General features: G+C 45.7%; 1 protein-coding gene across 2 annotated transcripts in view; it reads right to left on the reverse strand.

Moving 5' to 3' along the window:
• Creb5 (cAMP responsive element binding protein 5) overlaps positions 1 to 19,542 on the reverse strand; it is a 393,776-nt gene that overhangs the window by 225,803 nt on the left and 148,431 nt on the right. For both annotated transcript variants that reach the window (XM_051152346.1, XM_051152345.1), the window contains exon 5: positions 13,874 to 14,046. In XM_051152346.1, coding sequence (XP_051008303.1) covers positions 13,874 to 14,046 — 173 coding nt within the window. The remainder of the gene's footprint in view (positions 1 to 13,873; positions 14,047 to 19,542) is intronic.

A 19,542-nucleotide genomic window follows, 5' to 3' on the forward strand; every position in this document is an offset into this window, starting at 1 on the left:
AAAGCATGTGTACTTCAGCATCCAGCAGTTACCGCTATGGAGAACAGCTGTGGCTGAAGAACAACTGTCCTTGTCCACCTCAGGACGCACTGTTCTCCACAACGTGGCCCTTTCTGGTAGGAGCAGCCTTCCGTCGCCACGGAGACTCAGAGCGTGCCATCAGAGAGGTCCTGGCTGGTAGAAAGTACTGTTGTTCTGATTCCTACTTTGTTCTTTTTCTTTTTTTCGTCTTTTTTTTTTTCCTTAATATTTTTGTCCTCACATCTGTTACAGAGCAATAAAAGGAGAACTGGGCGGTGGGTCTCTTCACCACAGCTCTCTTGCCAAGGTGGACGGGGCCATATTCCATGGAGCATGCGTATTAGTTCCTGAAGCTACACTAACATAACGAATGACCAGACTGGGTAGCTCAGCGACAATAGCCATGTGTTTTGTTTTGGGAGGTTAGAAGTCTAACCTGGTGGCACTGGCAACATATTTCTTCTGGAGTTCTGAGGCGGAACATGCGTGGGCCTCTCCCCTAGCTTTGAGTGCCCCCCGTAGTCCTCTGTATTCCCTGGACCTCAGCTGAACCCCTTCAGCTTCTGCCTAAGTAGTCACATGACATTCTCCCCGTGTGTTTCAGTTCCTTCATCTTCACATAAGGAGGCCAGTTGTTGAATTTCGGGGCCCATCCAAGTCTATGCCTTAACCTAAATTACGTCTTAAGTTCAGTGTCCTTTACATGCGCCCGGCGTTAGGACTAGAGTGTGTATCTGCTAGCGGGACACAACTCAGTCTGCAACAACACACATTCAGTAGTCACAAAGCACAGTCGAGTCTTGCCTCTGAGATAAGCACTCGGTGAGCCCATGTGCAAGGTAAGAGCTGTACTGACGTATGGTACGGGGTAAGATGATTCTATGGAGGTGACTCCCTAACCTAGAGGAAAGCTGGACTGCGGGGGAAGCAAAGCTCTAAAGAAAGAGGAAATGAGAGTGAAATACTGGAGGGTTAAGTCAAAACTGAGACCGTGGAGGCCTGCAGAGGAGTCTGCGGGCAGGGAACCAACCACAACCACGCGTAGTCAGTGCGTTCTGCCCCTCTGCCCAGTCTGGGATTCGATAGTCCCATGTTCCTCCTGCGGTCGCACGTGTTAGCGTGTCCTTACTCAGAGCATGAGCTGCGGTGGCACCACTTACCGTGGCTCTCTAACTCCTATGGAGACACTAAGCTGCACAGGCTCCAAGGAGATTACTGTGTGTGTCCTCCAATGCTTAGCACCCCCATCTAGGTGGCAAAAGGTCTTGCATGCTTGCATTGCTCCTCCCCCTCCTCCACCCACTTTGGAAACCTTAGCTTCCAAGCCTGTCCTCTTTGCACAGGTGATGGCCACTCCTCTGGGAAGACGGTCTTCAGGATGCTGCCTGAACCATGTTAACTGCAAACTCACACTTAATTTGCTGTTTATTGTTGTAATAGGAAGAGCAGGAGAGAATGCACCAAATTCTATCTTTTTTTGTTTGTTTGTTTGTTTGTTTTTAAACTACAGACCCAACTATTCTGTGAAATGCCTCTGGTAAACAGAACAATAAAATTATCCAATGTGGCACTGCTGTGGTTGAAACTGGGGGGCCTGGAACACAGATGTCCTGCCTACCTAGCCAACCCCACACCTTTATCCCTGACAGATCCTGAGCAGACTATATCATGTCCAGCTGAGTGGACTTAACGTGCCCATAGTCCAGTTGTAAAACAATATAGTTTGGCATATAGATATCATATTACAATAACTGTAGTCGACTTAGTTTAAAAAATATTTATCCATTCATTTATTACTAATCAGTGTCTATTAAAATGAGAGAATGTTCTGTATAACTAAGAAAACCAGTTTTCCTAGAGTCCTCCAGGTCAGGCCTAGTTGGGCCTACCCTTTTCTGCGTCCGATTCTGCCATTTAACTTGCCTGGGGTCCCTGGCAGTACCCCATAGTTTGCTCAGTCTGCTAAAATCCATGCATCCACCTAATTCCAAAACAACTAGCTACACTTTGAACCTCTTTCCATTGGACAAATGTAGGAGAAAGCCTCAAATTAAGTCAACAAGCAGAAAGGAATTTAATAAAGGAAAAAAAAAAATCAGACCCATCGCCATCAAAACCAATTTAAGAACTAGACTTTGGAAAAACTCACAGCTTTCTAAAGAAACTCGGGAGAACACGAAGGAGAAGATCCTGTCTATGCAAAGTCCTTAAAAAACAAGCACTTCTCACTGCCAGGCCAGAGTGGGCTCCATGCCACAGGACATTGGGTTAAGACGGAACCCCAAAGGCCTAATCTAAACAATCCTCACTCCCTAACATTATGCACAAAGGTGGCTCCCTGGGAAGGCTACCACTGAGAAACAACATATTCAGATTCTGTTTTATTAAACCCCATGTTGATGGGGCCCCTTTCCCTTGGCCATTCCTTGTTCTAAATTCCTAGGACAAATGAAAAATGAAAAGCCAGCAACCCTATACTCCCATGAAACCTTACCTAAGAACGGGCTTTAATACTGTGGAGAGACTGCTGGGTTTCTGTTGCTCTGCAGAGCTGTTTGTCATCTTTTCTGAAAACCCAGATGGGAATGCCCCCTTTGTAATAGTTTCCCATTTAAACAGTTTTTCTATAAATAATATCCAGGGCCACAAATCCCTGGAAAGCACTCCAGCCTTTCATTTGCTCCGTATTTGTGCGAGGGGCCATTCGCCACGGGGAGCTGGTTAGCAAAGAGAAACAAAGGGAAAGCCTTCCTTCCAGTGCATATGTCAGGACAGGCTGCTCCCAGCCCTGCATCTGTGACACCCTATGAACCAAGTCACCTCACTCTTCACTGGCTCGGAAGCATCTATCACACTGATGTGACACCTCCCCTTGCTCCTGGCAAGGTACCCCACCACCTGACCACAGGAGGAGCAGCAGCTCCGGGGAGGAGGGTGGATGGACTGTTTGGGTGTCTGTGGAGACAAAGCTGACAATCAATCATGTTGTGGGGGCTGAGGTGCCAACTACAGGCATTCTGCAGTTTTTCCTGGAGCTCTGGAAGGGTCTGGTTTAGCAACTTGAGCTAGCAACCTCCCCACCTTGTGTGTGTGGGGGAAGAGGTTAAGAAGAGAGACACTGTAGTTTGGGAGTGGGGGTAGTGTGCTGTTCCTTTAAGCGCCCAAATGCCTCTGCCTGTGACTGTAGAACAGGCCTTGGCAAAGAACCCAGGCAGTGACTTGGAAAAGCAGCATCTGAAGAGTGTCCCACCCCTATCCTTTTCCCTGGGTGTCTGGTGGTCCCTGTAACAGGCACAGTGTCTGCTGTGAACACCATGCTGGTTAAGAACACCAGACTACACTGACCTATGTGATTCCCCGAAAAGAGCATGGGGGATATCTGTGGCTCAGGCACTTCATATAAGACAGAAAAAGGGAACAAGAAACAGTACAGAATATACACTCTATGGTGTTTGTGGACCAGGAAGCTAATTAAGAATAACTGTAGGCAAGGGGCCCAGTGTGGTCCCAGGCCTGGGGAAGCAGAGATAGGAAGATACAAATTTGAGTACTTTATAGCAAGTCTCTGTCTCCATGAATAAACAAATAAGCAAGCAAATAGATGGTTAATGCTGCTCATCCTCTGCCTCCAAATAGGCTCTCTACTGTCCCTTTGTTGACATCCTTCATTTTTCCTACATTTGGGGCTAAGCCACTTTAGCCTAAAGTCTCATTGAAGACTCATTTTTGTATTTGCTCTTGAATTTTTTAAATAAAAAAATTCAAAGGCTCCAAAAGAACTGATTTTCATCTTCAAACAAAAAAGCCTAGAATTTAGATGTGTAGTCAAAGAGATTTTAGGTGTTGTTGGGCCTCTTTCACACTGGTGTTGCATCCGATGGCCACTGGGTAGGAAATCCAATGAGGTTGAGCCAGGAGGAGGGTGTGGTACAAATGTGTTCAAGCACTGTGGGTGATTGTTCTGTCCTTTGTGTTCCTTGGTTCCTGTGAGAAGCCTCAGTCTCGGGCAGGCTCCAAACTGCCAACTCAATGGAGCAAATAATAATTATTCCTAATGGCAATAATAATTATGGAACGCAGTGCACCCAGTATTAGATGGGTTGTCTGTGGCTTGAGGTGGGGCAGTCAAAACTTCACATACTTGCTTTGTAAGTCTCTCTGTCTCTCTTTGTCTCTGTCTCTGTCTCTCTCACACACACTCTTACCCCACAGAGGCATACACATGTATATGGAGAGAGAGAGAGAGAGAGAGAGAGAGAGAGAGAGAGAGAGGAGAGAGAGAGAGAGAGAGAGAGAGAGAGAGAGAAAAGAAGAAGAAGAAGAAGAAGAAGAAGAAGAAGAAGAAGAAGAAGAAGAACAAGAACAAGAACAAGAACAAGAACAAGAAGAACAAGAACAAGAAGAAGGAGGAGGAGAAGAAAGAGAAGAGGAAGAGGAAACAGAAGTAATCTTGACCGACTCACTCCAATGGTTCTCTGCAGAGTACCTAAGCACCAAGCCAAGATAAATAAACAGCAGCTATCCATACAATAAAAGGAGATTGGGGTACGTGTACCCTTTGAAAGCCTATGCACACTTACTTTCCTTTTAGGTGAAAGTTAACAACGTTTCCAAATCCAACTTTCTTGGAGAAATAAGAAAACAAGAGGGAGGGAAGAGAGATCCTGAGGGCTCTGCATACATGCTCTACCCCTCGCTCCTCATCCACCTGAATCTCCTCCCAGATACCATAACCCATTCCATAGCCCATTTCCCTCCTTACCACCTGTGGGGAATCTTCACCTACCTTGATGCTCCCTCTCCTAGCCTAAGATTGGCCAGTCACCATGGCACATCTACGATGTCAGCTTTAGCACTTAAACTCCCACATGGCAGTGACATCAAGGTGCCAGAGAGAGAGAGGGGAGGGGGAGAGGGGAAGAGCACTTCTGAAAATGACTTTTCTAGACAACAAGAAATTTTGTTTGCATTTTCTAAAATGTAAACAAAGGAATCCTGGATCCCTAGAAGTTATTTTTTCTCTTCAATTTCCATTGCTTTTATTTGCCTTATAGGATGGACATATGCCATGACACGTGATACACAGAGGTTAGAGGACAGCCTCTCACACGGTGGTGTTGGGTACTGAGGTAGGTAGCCAGACTCAGTAGCCAGCACCTTTACCTTCGATGTTCTGTTTTCTCTTGGGATCCTATGCTTGCTTGTCACCTTAACTGTTGTCATATAAGAAGAAAACTACATAAGAGCATTCATGATATGGGGAAACCCTTGCTAGTCAAAATACACCGGATACACCTGGAAAATGCTTCAAGTGTTTTGAATAAGACTACACACCAGTCAAAGAGCCTAAATTATGTTCCAGTTAAACAAAATATTAGAAAATGTGTATATATACACACCCTTTTCATTTGGGTGCACCTGGACTATAAAAGCCCACAGTCACCTTTAAGAGTATTGGGTCGTTCAGGTTGGATTATTTTAAAGTCATTTTTTCAGTGTTTTAGAGAGGCATGGTTTGGAATACGCACCCATAATGTTGTGGTTTTGTTTAACTTTGTCACTAAAAATATACTGTGGCTTAACTCAAGGCTGCAGAATGGCTTTAAAAGTAGATTTTTGGCTTCATTGACCTTACCAGTTCATCCAAACGGCCCCACCCTCCATGATCGAAGTCCTATGTGAACAGGATCAGTCACTATGTCTACCTTTTCTTTAACCCTCCCCATCAGTGCTGAGCCCTCCAGGCTCTTTGAGGTGGGTGACACTGGTAAGGAGGTGAGAAGGAGCACCATGCTAGTCACAGGTCCCCAGGAAATTGGGTTTGGGGAGAGGTGTCAACTATCTGAACTCTGAGATGTGTCCATATGTCCCAGAGAGTATGACCAGAAAAGAACCTGGGAACAAGTGGGGAGGGAGGGTCCACATGGTAAGACAGGCCATGTTTGGAAAGCCAGGGCGACCTGCCTCTAGACTGCTGCTGGCTTGATAGCCTGGGCCTCGGCCTCTTCTCTTGCCCCATTGCCAGTTATTGATTCCACATGCAATTCTATTGCACAAGAGTCACTGCACCCACTTTACAGTTGAGTAAAGTGAGGCTCAGAGATAGACTCACTTACCTTAGGTCATCCTAAGAGTGATCTGAAGCAGAGGTCAAGCTGTGTTACCTACTCTACACTTCCCAATTCCTCACCCGGGACATGGAGGGGCTTACCAGAAGAAAACCAAAGATTCTGCCATCCAGAATCCCAGGATTCTGCCAAGCAGATTTTGACTCGAGAAGGGAATGCTCACACATCCCCAGCCCTACCTAGTCAAGGAACTATCGACAGTTGATGACTTTTGAGGAGAAAGGTGAGTCAGTGTGGCCTCTGGTAAGCTGGCCATATTCCAGTGGGTAGAGCCATACCCTGGAGTATATGGACAGCACACACTGGATGGTAAGTTACAAAACAGAACACAGAGGATGTGGGAGTGGGAATTGGGAGGGGACTGAGGGGTAGAGTTGGGAGGAGTTAGGAGATAAGTGGGGGAGAACATGATCAAAACACATTGTGTGCATGTGTGAAGTTCTCAGAGAATTAACAAAACTATGTTTTAAAAATTAGCAGGGTAGTCAATATTGATTGTCAACTTAGCAGGGTCTAGAATCACCTAGGAGAAAAAATGTCTTGACTGGGTTCACTGAAAAAGGTCCATATTCTAACTGGACTTTACCATCTCATGGGCTGAGGACTCAGGCTAAATGAGAGAAGAGAGGAGAAAGGAGGGAGGAGGGAGAAGAGAGGAGAGAGGAGGGAGGAGGGAAGGAGAGGGGGGAGGGGGAAGGAGAGAGAGAGAAGAGAGAGGAGAAAGCCAGCCTAGCATTCCCATTTGGTTTTTTCTCTCTGCTTCCTGACTGTGGGTGCATACAATGTGACCAGCTGCCTCAGGTTCCTGCCGCCATGACTGTCACCTGCCCTGCAGAGGACTCCAACATTTTTGTCAAATGCCCTTCTTTAAGTTGCCCTTGTCATAAGCAGGAGAAAGGTAACTAGCAGGGCTAAAGAGGAAAGCTCATGCACAGATCACGGAGTACTCAAAGACCTTAACTTTAAAAATCAATTAGTTATGAAAACTGCTACCATTTTAGTTCTAGTAAAGCTGCTTGAATTTCCCAGGTGAGGAATGGGGGAGTGTAGAGTGGGTGGCCCAGCTTGACTTCTGCTTCAGGTCACTCTTAGGATGACCTAAGGTAAGTGAGTCAATCTCTGAGCCTCACTTTACTCAACTGTAAAGTGGGTGCAGTGACTCTTGTGCAATAGAATTGCATGTGGAATCAATAACTGGCAATGGGGCAAGAGAAGAGGCCGAGGCCCAGGCTATCAAGCCAGCAGCAGTCTAGAGGCAGGTCGCCCTGGCTTTCCAAACAAGGCCGGTTTACTGTGTGGACCCTCCCTCTCCGCTTGTTTCTAGGTCCTTTCCTGGTCACACTCTCTGGGACATATGGACACATCCCTGAGTTCAGATAGTTGACACCTCTCACCAAACCCAACTTCTGGAAAACAAGCTAAACTCAATAATAATCATAATAGGTTCGAGACAGGAAAGAGAGACATTGAATAGGTTAATTTGAAACAGGGACTGTCTTTCTTAACTATTTGCTTACCTCCCTTCTCGTGTAAATGGAAGGACATGGCCTGGGGAAGCTGAGATCTGGGACAAACCCTTAAATGGCCGGTGCTGAACTGTCTCTACCCTACACCCTCAGAAGGCACAGCTCTCAACTTTCCAATGACCGCCTCCCTCCCCATCCTCACCCCAGGTATCACAGGCACTGACAAACTGTTTTCCCAGCAAATCTTCCCCATAGGCCACACACACACAGCAGCTTGTCAAAGTCCTCTGTAGGCACAGAATGATGCTGCCTGGTCTCTGGCAGCTGACCGTTACCTATATCTGCTTCAGACCAAACAGGTGAGTGCACATGGGGACACTTAACTGGAAGCTTATGAGCTAGGTCTCTCTGCTTTTCAGGGACAGAAATCTAAAATCTAAGCTGCAGGTTTCAATGTGTTGCAGAGAAAGGTGGTTCTCCTGCAGGCCAGGAAGGCAGGAGCAGAAGAACCAAGTGTCAGACCCTTCGGCATGGTGACGTCAATCTTCCTGAATATGAGGTATCTGCCTCATCCATCTCCTAGACATAGGTCTACTCTGCTCCCAAATACTCCAAGACGTTCTTGGGTCTCCATCCCTGAGATTCTCCCAACGAAAGGAAGTGGCTGCTGTCAGCTCCAAATGTTCATCTCTGTCTGCCCTGGGCCACCCAGCAAGTAGTGCACATATGCTCTCACACTGAGACCAGGCTCAGTTAACTCCTGAATGTGGATGGTTGTCTCATTTCAGACATACCCACGTGTCTCCCACAGCACCAGGCAATGTGTGCTTTGGAGTTCAACAAGACCTCTGTTCAGAACTGCACATCACTGGCTGGTGACTCAGGACATGTTAGTTTTCTTCCTGGGCAATAAAACAGGAATGGGGTGGAATGTAATGTGTGCCTCTCAAGCCATTGGAGAATGGCAGGAAATAGCATACAGAGCTACCTCGGAGCTAACACATAGAAGTATTGGATACATGCCCGCCTCCTCGTCTTTATTGTTAGTCTCCTACACAAGGGTTCTTCTAGCAATGAACTTGAAACTTTTGAAAGATCTACAGTTTTCTCTGCCACATGGACCAGCCCTGCTGTATTCCATATGAGGATCTGAGACACAAACCCACAATGATCCACTAAGGTATCAGAGACCATAACCAGATTTGGAGACATGGCTGCTTTTTTGCTCTCTGGGATACTGAGCCATCCGTTCATGTCTTCTGGCTCTAACCCCCCTCATCTGGCTATAATACTATGTGGTGTTACAACCTTTGAATGCTCAGAAACATTTTATTTCCTCAAGTATCAGGACTTAATGTTTCGTTCCACACATAAAACCCTGTGAGTGGAAGGCTGCTGGCCCCCTTGTCAGAGGTAATTTCTCAGGGCTCTGCATGGGATTTAACGGAAGCCATATGGTTAAGTCTGTCAACCCTCCCAGAAGGCATCCCCCCCCCAAAGGGCCCTCGTAAATGTTCTTGGGGCTGTGAAAGATCTAGCAATTTTTAAACAATAAAGCTATGTTCATAGCCGTGATATTCAGCAAAACACAAAGCAGGAAATAATGGCTTCTGGTCTGAATTACTCAGAGGGAACTTTGAGTTGTTCTGGCTGAAGGCTGGGGTTACAGTGACAGTCTGAAATCTACCCCCACTGTCTCCAGCAGGAAGGAACCAGCCAGGGTGTCCCCAGCTTTAGCCTAAGATGGACAGTGACAGTCACGGTTTGGCTCAACTTGGTTGAGACATTTAAGAAAATTCCTCATAGTGCGACCAAACACAGGATTTACAATTACATGCTTAATTGTAAGATGTTGTATTATTTAGATTTTTAAACTGCCTGTCTGTGAATGCAGCATGCCTCAACCTCTCCTTGCTCCTTCCCTCCCCCCACCCCCAACAGTGACAAGGACCTCTTGCCTCTGAATATCCCCTCTGATGGCATTTTGAGTGACAATGCTAATCCATACAGCAAAGACTCCTTGTTCTCCTCCTTAGGAAAAGCAGCAGTGTTTTGTAACCCAAGCTTTACTTTCAATTTTTATTTTTAATGATTTGTTTTTGTTGGTTTTCCTCGGTATGCCCTCGGGGCCGGCACTGGACACTGTCTGTGACACAGCATTAGGAATTACAAAGACATACTGGAAAGCAACATAAACAAGGTGAAGAGGTAGAATCCACGCTAACAGCACCTTTTTATACAAAACAAGATTTGTTTTTCCCATACTTCGTACCTAAGTAGCACTGCTGAGCTTCACCTCCATGCAAATACCCAGTCGCTACACATGATGTGGACATCTGTATTCCACAGGCTACAATGTGAGTAAAATCAGGACAGGGTTTCCCACATAAATGCCTTCATACATGCATTCTGTTGAAGCCTATTGCCAGAACAGCTGGCTAATTTGTTAATGGAGCAAAAAATATATTCTGACATTAAATGTGTAAGAATCTCATTGTAGGCAGTTACTGTGAAGTCACCCTCATATATGAGCCTGCATTTACCCAATACCTGGAGAAGCAAGAAGCAAGAAGAAAACCAATAGAATAAATCAACAGCGCCTCCACCAACCTGTCAGCACTGTTCTCCCTTTGATCATTGTTGGGGACCTCCATGTCTGTATTATCTGTATCATTTTCCCAATGAAAGACTGAGCACATGGGGCCTATAGCACCCCACAGGGGGAAACAGACTTCTGTACGACCACTTGGATCTATTAGGGTTATAGCTCCTCACCTAAACTATGGGCTCCTCCGGAAATGCATCCTGTGATGAGAGAGAATGAGAGGCGTGTGGGGTTCACATTATCATTACCTGATCATGTACCATCTTTCCCAGGCTTTGCTGACTAGACCCTGAGTTAATGAGCGCGTTATATGATATCTAATAAAAATGACTGGAGTCGAGATACTGTTTAGAACGTGCCACATAGTTGGATCAAGGCGAAACCGATTTCATCTCTACTTAACACATGCTTGTTTTCTGTCTCTCTTGTCTCTCCACAACCCATAGCTCATTTTTTTCTTTACCCCATCTGGGAAACTTATCTCCTAAAATGCCCCCATCAATCAGCCAAAGACACTCTTCCTGACAGGGAATCTGCCACTTTTACTGAGTACAAGCAGTCATTGGTTTGGGGGGTGCCTCCCATACTCCTCAGAGCCCTGTGTTTTTATAGCCTGCCTAACCACCCAAGGGCAATTTGGGATATTTATACTCCCCTCCAGTCCCTATTGAGATAATAGCACTACTTTTTGGAATTGAGCACTGGGCATAGCAGAGGTCGACATGGAATAGAATAGAAATTGAATCTGCTGCCTGTCTACACACTATTTCTTCAGGCTTTTATATGTCCACTCATTTGGGTCTGCTTTGTCTCAGTGTCTACACTGCCCCCCTCCCAAGTATAAAAATTCAATGCCTACAAAGATGTGTACCCGTTGTCCTAGAAGGCTTCCCTGATAACTGGGACCACTTCCATTTTGCAGAACTTTATGTAAAACCTCTAAGCTTAAGCTTTACAGCATAAAAAGAGAGGGAGAGAGGGAAGGAGGGAAGGAAGGAAGGAAGGAAGGAAGGGGAGGACAGGAGGAGAGAGAGAGAGAGAGAGAGAGAGAGAGAGAGAGAGAGAGAGATGGCTGCAGAATATGAGCCTCAATGTAAAGGAGAGGAGAGGAGAGGAGAGGAGAGGAGAGGAGAGGGGGAGAGGGGCCAGGCAGCCCATCTCCTACAAAGTTTCAGTTGTGAGCACACTCGCTGACCACACCACCAGTGTTGTGCGTGGGCACAGGTGGGTCCCAGTCTCTCTGGCTGGATGCAGCTTCAGCACTGAGCCTGAATGAAGACTTTCATTGCTGTGTGCTGTTTTTGTTGGCCAATAGCCATGACAAACATTTGCAGGTGGCTTGGCCAGATTTTGACACTTAAATATTTGAGGTTGTGATAAAAATCAGAATATTACTACAATATGGTTCCGTATGCTCACGCATGTGCACATGCACACACAGCACACACAGCACACACACACACTGGAATTTTTAAAAAGCTATCTGGAATTCCAAACGCTCATTTGCAGACATCTCCCGAGGGAACTTGTGTTTTAAAATGAGCACTCATTTCCTCTTTGCTAAGGGAAATAAAAGAGCCAAGAGTCCCTGAATGTTACCACCTAGGGTTCCCTACTCAACCCACTGGTGAGAAGGGCAGGGCTGGGTCTTGCTGAGCCCCAAGATCATCTGGGCAAGACTTTGAGGGATCACATAAAGAAGATGCATAGAAGTGACAGGATGTGGGGGTTTCGAATCAACATAGTAAGCGCGACAGGAAAGGAAGGATTTGGAGAAAAGAAATCGCCTCCCCTCCCACTGGGCAAGGAGGCAGAGTCCTAAAAGTAACAATTATCTCCTAGAACACACCCCAAGAGACACGCAACGCCCCCAAGAAGCAGAAAGAATGGCAGAGTGAAACAGCCTACAAATGTCACCCAAAATGTACAGTCCAGGGCCAGCTGGGTAAATTATTGACAGAGTCAACACCCATCACAAAATTTAGTGCTAGCCTTAAAAGGATTGCTTCATAAAGCCCAGTGCCGCATTAACAATGGGGAACACTAAGGGCCTCAGAGAGGTTTGTGGGCAAGGGTACAAGGGGCAGGCAGGGGGCTGCAGGGGGGAAGGAATGCTGTAAAACTGCTAGTAAACTCTAGCACATTTTATGCTTTTCCCCCCTTGAAAGAAAAATAAAATAATTATAATTAGCCGGTCCAGCTGTGAGCTGTCTGCCTTCAGCCAAAGCCCAAGAGGAAAGGAGTCCCTTGAGGCTTAGACGCCATCTTTAATGAAGCCACAGCACCCTCCGAGGACCTTGTGGTTTAAAGATAGTGGCAATACTTGCTTTCCCACTCGCTGGAGAAGAAACCATTATCAGAGGTGCTCACTAGGGTGATGCTGGCTGCCTGGGCTGGCTTGGGGCAAAAGCAAGCCCAACTGACCTTCACACTCATGGTATGTGCTTTGAAAGCAGGCCCATGACAAACAGAAGGGTCATTACCTGCAGCTCTGGTTTCAACAGGTGTCCTTCTAATGAACTCTGAGGGACAGTTTCCTGCTCTAGAGCACCCAAGGAGTAAGCCAAGGCTGATTCCTGGGCCCACAGTAAGGCTCAGGGAGAAGACACAAGGAAACATTGTAAGGAAACATCTAAACTTGTCTTAAGTCCCCACAGCAAGTAGCCGCCTGACAATACAGACTGCATTCTGATGTGTATACCGACCGCAGCAAGTTCCCCTTCTGATTTTGGGGACACTTCTGGGGACACAGGGCAGGCAAGTGTCAGCACCCGGCAGTGAACACTTAAGAAGTCAGTGTCTCTCTGCCCTAAGAAGCCACATGCTCCCCCATCTTGTACCCCATCTTGACTCTTTGGGGGTTGGAAAGATCACACACCAACCATCCTCATTCTGGAGATGAGGAAGTGAAGGTGGGGCGGGGATTCTGCATTTCTAAGAAGCTGTTGGGCAATGCCCACATGCTGATGGTCATACCACGCTCTGCGTAGCAAGGTGCTGGACCAGTCGCATGATATCAAGAAGCAAGAGCAATTTCCATGACATAATATGGGTGCCAAGATACTTCTACCAGTTTCCCCCTCAATGTCTCAATATTGCTTTGAGCGGGAAAGGGCCTGCGCACACTGTTTTGTTCATTCCAGAAATAACTATGGGCCAATGAAGAGGTCAGAAACAGCTGACGAGAAAGAAATAACAAGAAGGAATATTAGGGAAGAAAGACCAGAAAGATAGGCAGTTCTAGAATATACCAGTGGCCCAGCCAAGCTGCTGAAAAAACTCTTAGGAAGGTGAGTGGGGAGGGGGGCACGCTGCCACCAGGAACCTGGGTGGGTAGAATTTCCCTCTGTTGTCACCAAACATTTGTCTTGACCATTCTACTGTGGTCTGCATAATACCACCATTTTTGCCTGACATTCACAAATCTTATTTGAAGGAGTGAGGTCACAGAATGAATAGCGCCCCCCCCCAACATCTAGGCTTAAAATAGCTCCCACTAAATGGAGACCCCCCCATCTCTCATCAAAAGCATCAATAGGATCTTGTGGCAGCATCATATCAGACAGGAGAAATAAGCCCAGGAAACCAGAAACGGGGAGAATATAAAAAAGGTTGCCTGAGGTCCCCCAGAGACGATGAGGAAATCTCCTTACCCGATCTGACGGTTGGTGGAGGGAGCCTGTGTGATGACTGAGCTGGACTGGGGCGACGGCATGGCTTGCTGAATCACAACACTCGTGTCATGGTTGGGCATCCGTGTGCTGCCCAGCTGGTGAGCTCCAGGCCCGGCCATGGCCCCGCCAACTGCATTATGCATGGAGATATTCTGCCCAGAGAAGACAGAGGAGAAAGATCAGAGGGAGCCAGTGTTTCATCTACTCCCCAGCCCTCCAAGGCCAAAGCCGGAAGGAACACTGATCAAGATGCCTAAACAGAGTTCTGGCTTCTAGCAAGGCGTTGGCTCATTGGTCTTGTTACAATTGAACCGTCCCAAGGAGGTGAAAAATGATTACTTACCCAAAGTGTAACACATAGCAGGAAACGCCTTGACATTTCCCAAGCAAACTTCTACCAGCCACCCCGATGGACGGTTCACATGGTGGAAAGGGGAGCAGGGGTAGTTGTATGCCTTATCTGACAGGGTGATACACACCGAACTAGAAGACGGTAAGCACAGAATGCTGCCATTTGATGGGTTTTGTTCTTCGTCTTGCTACGCATAGTCATCATTACCAGGATGATTTCCTTGCTCTCAGTGCTAAAACACTACAGCCATGTACATTCTTTTCCAGGGAAACTAACACTTTTCAAGATTATAATCAGGGTACTGAACAACCTGTAGAATGTGCAGGGCTAGTTCTAATAAATCCAGCTGGGGAACCGGGGATCCAGTGATAGGGATGACCCAACATAAGGCCGTGTCTCCACGAAGTCACTCTCTGACAACCTTATGGAGTAATGGCATACAGAATGGCAAACTTGTCCTCCAGACTGGGGGCGCTGGTGTGTGGAGCATAGTAGTCCTTCAACAAACACTATTTCCTGGATGAGCTAGAGAAGGAATATCTGAGCCACACAATGGGCTGGTGTCATGCACGGACTTCTGATGACTCTAATTGAAGCCATGTTGTTTGAAATAAGCTAAAATTGGGTTAAATCATTGGTACTAGGTAGAAAAGCAAGGACGCAGGACAATAATATAGAATGCACACTGAAACTGAAGAGGACAGATCAAGGCACTGGGACTCAAATGTGACCTAGCAAAGGAAGAGAAAGTGCATGGCCAATCAGGCAACAATCAAGAGTTTGAAGCAGACCCTTATGCAGGCAGATAGGGTTTGCCAGCCTAAGAGGGCAGAGGACTTCTGGGGGTCAGTTGGACAATAGGTTGAAGATGGAGGAAAAGAAATGGAGTGTCACTTGCAATTCACTTGAGGGGGAAAAAAGTAGTATATATCTGTCCACACTCTGGTGTTAGCAAGGGGGGAAAAAAACCAATGTTACCCAGGAGATTGTGAAGTGGCCCTTTGCTTTTCTTCTGCAAAAAGCAGGATTTCCTGCAGTATGTGATAAGTGATGGTGACAACATGTAAGGCATTGAGGGCAGTGGCACCCATCACGTGGCACCTTTCCCGGGTCTCTGATTTCTGAGCCCTGACCACACAATTTGTAAGGAGTCCAGATGGAAAACGGGCACCTGGTTTAGACTGAGAGCTGACTGTGTCATCACGGGATCCCAAAGGCTCATATATACATGCATGGCCCAAAGGCCCTTCTTACACATTGGAAGGTTTTCCTGGCATGGGGAAATTCTGTGGCTAAGCAAACGGAGAAGGAAAAGAAATGATGTGTGGCTGGGCAGGCAGGGGTTGGCTTCATTTAACTTTATATGATCTACAGTTTCAAAACCCACTAAAATAATGTTGAAAATGCAGATCATGTGTTATTCCTCTCAAAAGTGAACCTTAGCATCCTTTCATCCCCAGATCTAGACACTGTGTGGCTTATATTCTGTATTGTTCAGCTCCTCAAAGATACACAAAAAATTCCATGTTTCTTATAATTACTTATGTTTCAATAATAGGTCCAAAGGCTAGAAGAATTCTGACTATCTTTTTAAATAATTGTTCTTACGGTGTTCTTTCTATTGTGTATCATTAAATCTGTACAATTTGATGTGTAGAACCACAACATTACAAACACGGGAGAGACTATAAAATGTATGAAGTCTCCTTGAGTTACCCAGGACACTTCCTTTCTGTCATGCCCAGATGCCATTTCACATTTTACCAATTTACCCCAAGCATCCCCCTCTTTCTATACTTCTGTGCCTTCGTCCACCAGCCCATACCTAGGCATTGTCATCATCTTTCCTGTGTGCAGAGGTCTTCAGCCTGTGGGCTGTGACTCCTTTGGGGTCACCTATCAGATATCCTGCATATCAGATATTCACAGAATGATTTATAACAGTACCACAATTGCAGTTATGAAATAGGTGGGGTCACCACACCCTGAGAAACTCTATTAAAGGGCTGCAGCACTGGGAAGGTTGCGAACCACTGCTGTAGTAGAAGAGACATCTGACTTTTCTCGCTCTTGCTAGCTCTTCTCCCTCCTAACCCATATCACGGCACCAAGAGCTCTCCAGAATATATAACCCATCACACTAACATAGCACCCAGTATGAATTCCCACTCTGAGTCACTGCATGGCTTCTTTGCTTTGAAAGACACCAAGAGCATTGCCTGTGACCTCCCCAGCTGCTATGGGACCTTTCCTACCAAGGAGTTCACCTAATCTCATCTTCTCTTGGTTCTTAGCGCCTCCTCCCACCTTGCTAGATTTCTCCTGCCTGCATTCTGATCTTGTTCCTCGTCAGTACCAGACTTGGTAACATGTTTTGTTGCTTTGTTTGTTTTATATTTTGACACCAAGGCTCTTGGTCTGACTTCATCTCCAATGGTCAGACTGGCCCTTCCTTGGGAATCCTCCACACCTCCCTAGTGATGGGAACCGTTTCCTTTATAGGAATTTTCATACAGTTATAGCTGTGCTTGATTTTATGAATATTAGCAATTTCTTCCCTCCTTTTTAAGCATAATGAGAGTAGGAACTAGGTCTGGTTTTGCTCTCCACTGTGACTCTATCACCACATCACAGGTGTGTGGTAGCAAACACAGAGGACGTCAGTGACACACAGGACAGCGTTCCTAGGATATTCAGATGGTTGAGCTGCATGCTTTTGTCCCCTGGCGAGCTCTGGAGAGCAATAACATCTCATGTGTTCACCTTGATGCTGACAACAATAGCGTGTTACACACGAAGAAACTTGTTCTCAGTACAGGCTGGAGAATTAAAGGAGATCAGGACCAAGAAAAAGAATGGAAAGGAAAGACTTTGCAACCTGCTCACAGAACCCCATGGATGTTACACGGTAAGCTTCTGATCTTTGAACCGTTTCCTTCTTTCAGTCTGCCTTACAAACCCAGGTGCAGGATGCAGCACAAGAACTTGGTTTGTGTTTGTGAGAACATAGCATGTCAAACTAGAGAAAGAAGTTTCACCCCAAGATGCCAAAGCTTAAGGACCTTTTCTGCAACTCATTAAAGAGAACATAATTATTATCCAGGAATAAGTCTTACACCCTCCCCTTAGCAACATTTAAAAAAGAAAAAAAAAAACCTCTTTGTCTCTGAGATCACTACAAAATGACTTTTGGATTATGTTTTTATCCTTTCATAATTCCCCAGCACACACACACACACACACACACATACACAGGCAAGCACATGCACTTGCATACACATGCATGTACACACACACGCACACACACATACACGATCTGCATGCTGACTTCCCTTAGATTCAGAAAATAAGCTTAAAACATTTTGGAACAGTAAACAATCTGGCAGAAGCATTCTCATTTCACATTTGGAGAAGGTGACTGTTTTCTTTAGGCATTACACAGGAATTCAAACATGAAATTATTTTCTGAGTTCACATTGTCTCAATTATGGATTCAAAACCTGTCTTTATTGATAAAAGAATAGCATTTTACATCCAGATAAATTCAACATCCAATTTCAAAAACACAAGGAGTGAGTTATCTTGCTGATTTATTTTTGATAGCGCAGGTGGGTAGATTTGAAGCTGGTGAAACAATGTCACCAGACAGATGGCATTGGATGGATGTCAGTACACAGACAAAGATCAGACGGGGGCCTTGAAGCTTGGCCCTTGGCCTTTTCTTGTTCGACATCTTTATCGACAGTTTGGATGAAGATGTAAAACTCGTGCTTGTCAAATCTTCAGTTGACACAAAGTTGGGAGACAGCTAATGTTCTGGAAAGCAGAATCAGGTTTGCCTTGAGCCAACTGTGTGATCTGGCTTCCAAAAATGCTAACATAAATCTAGGTTGTTTTAGAAGTGAAACGTCCTGATCAGGGGAAGTAATTATTCCACTGTAGGGTACGTTGGCCTGACCACATTTGGCCACCACATTTTAAGGGGGAAATTGACGAATAGGAGGGAATGAGAGTAATGAATGTATTCAAAATGCATCGCATGGAGAATGGCGGAGGGACCAGGGGATATTTAGTCTGCAGAAGGGAAGACCTAGAGGGTCATACTAAATGCCTTCAAATATTTGCAGGATTAGACACAGTCTACATCACTCCGGAGAGCACAATTTCAGAACATGGAGTCTTGATGCTGAGAAGCCAACCGGAACCACAACTTGAGTGTCTAAGTTGAAGCAGGCTCTATGATAGATACCTTATAAACTAAATCTCTAGTCATTATAGTGATCCTACAAAGCGGGCATCACTGCCTTCATTTTAAGAATGAGAGCAAAAGTCACCATCACCTATGAAGTCACTGACTCCCGGCCATCCTTGGTCTTCTGAGCCAATGCTTCAAAAATGTAAATTTGACATTATGTCAGAATGATTTTTATTAACATGGAGAGATTTCCAAATATAAAATAAACTGGTCCCTAAAATACCCAACTCTCTGAGTCTGGAGAAAGCCAGGATGAATGGTTACCATCCTTGGTCAGGAATGTCCACCCAGAATTCTTGCACCAGGAGGGAGACAGCGCAGGATGACTTCCACATCTCTTCCAATGCAAAGGAACCTTCATTTACATGGGCCACATGGCTTAGATGAACAGGTACATGTACTACTTTTGAAACTGCACTAGTTTGACAGTTAGTATGCTTTTCCTATCCTCTCTCCCCCATTGGTACCCAGTGGCCGCCATGTAACCCAGAGAGATCACTTGGTAACCCATGCTCAATGGCCTCCACATCAGACAGGGGTGGGGGACCCCAGGTCCACGTCTACCATTCTGCAGCTCCGTGAGTCTCCTCCACTACATCTTCTGAGTCACTAAATATCTAAAACAGATATTTGGGGCCCTGATTCACTGCCTTACAAACTGATTTTTTTTTTCTTCCTCTCAACCACAGGCTTTAGTGGATGTGAATCTTTCAAAAATTAAAACATTCTGCCAGGCAGAAGGGATCTACAAACATGCTCTCTCTCAGCTATCAGTGATGGAAGCTCCTTTTTAGCTAAAATTTCTCAGACTTTCCTTGACATCTTCCTCTTTTCTCACCCTGAAATGCATTGTTTTTCATTCACTGCTGTTCTGCGGCCTGCAGGATGCGAATGGGATGAGAACCAGGGGAGTAATGAGTCTTGATTGCATACTCTGTGAGCTTGAGGTAGAGTGGTAATTGTCTTCCTGCATGCATGGGCTTGGAGTACAACACGCAAAAAAACAACTTAGTGTATAAGAACGTACATACATCCATGTTC

The sequence above is a fragment of the Acomys russatus genome, chromosome 10 (assembly GCF_903995435.1).
Source record: "Acomys russatus chromosome 10, mAcoRus1.1, whole genome shotgun sequence".
Classification (NCBI taxonomy): Eukaryota; Metazoa; Chordata; class Mammalia; order Rodentia; family Muridae; genus Acomys; species Acomys russatus.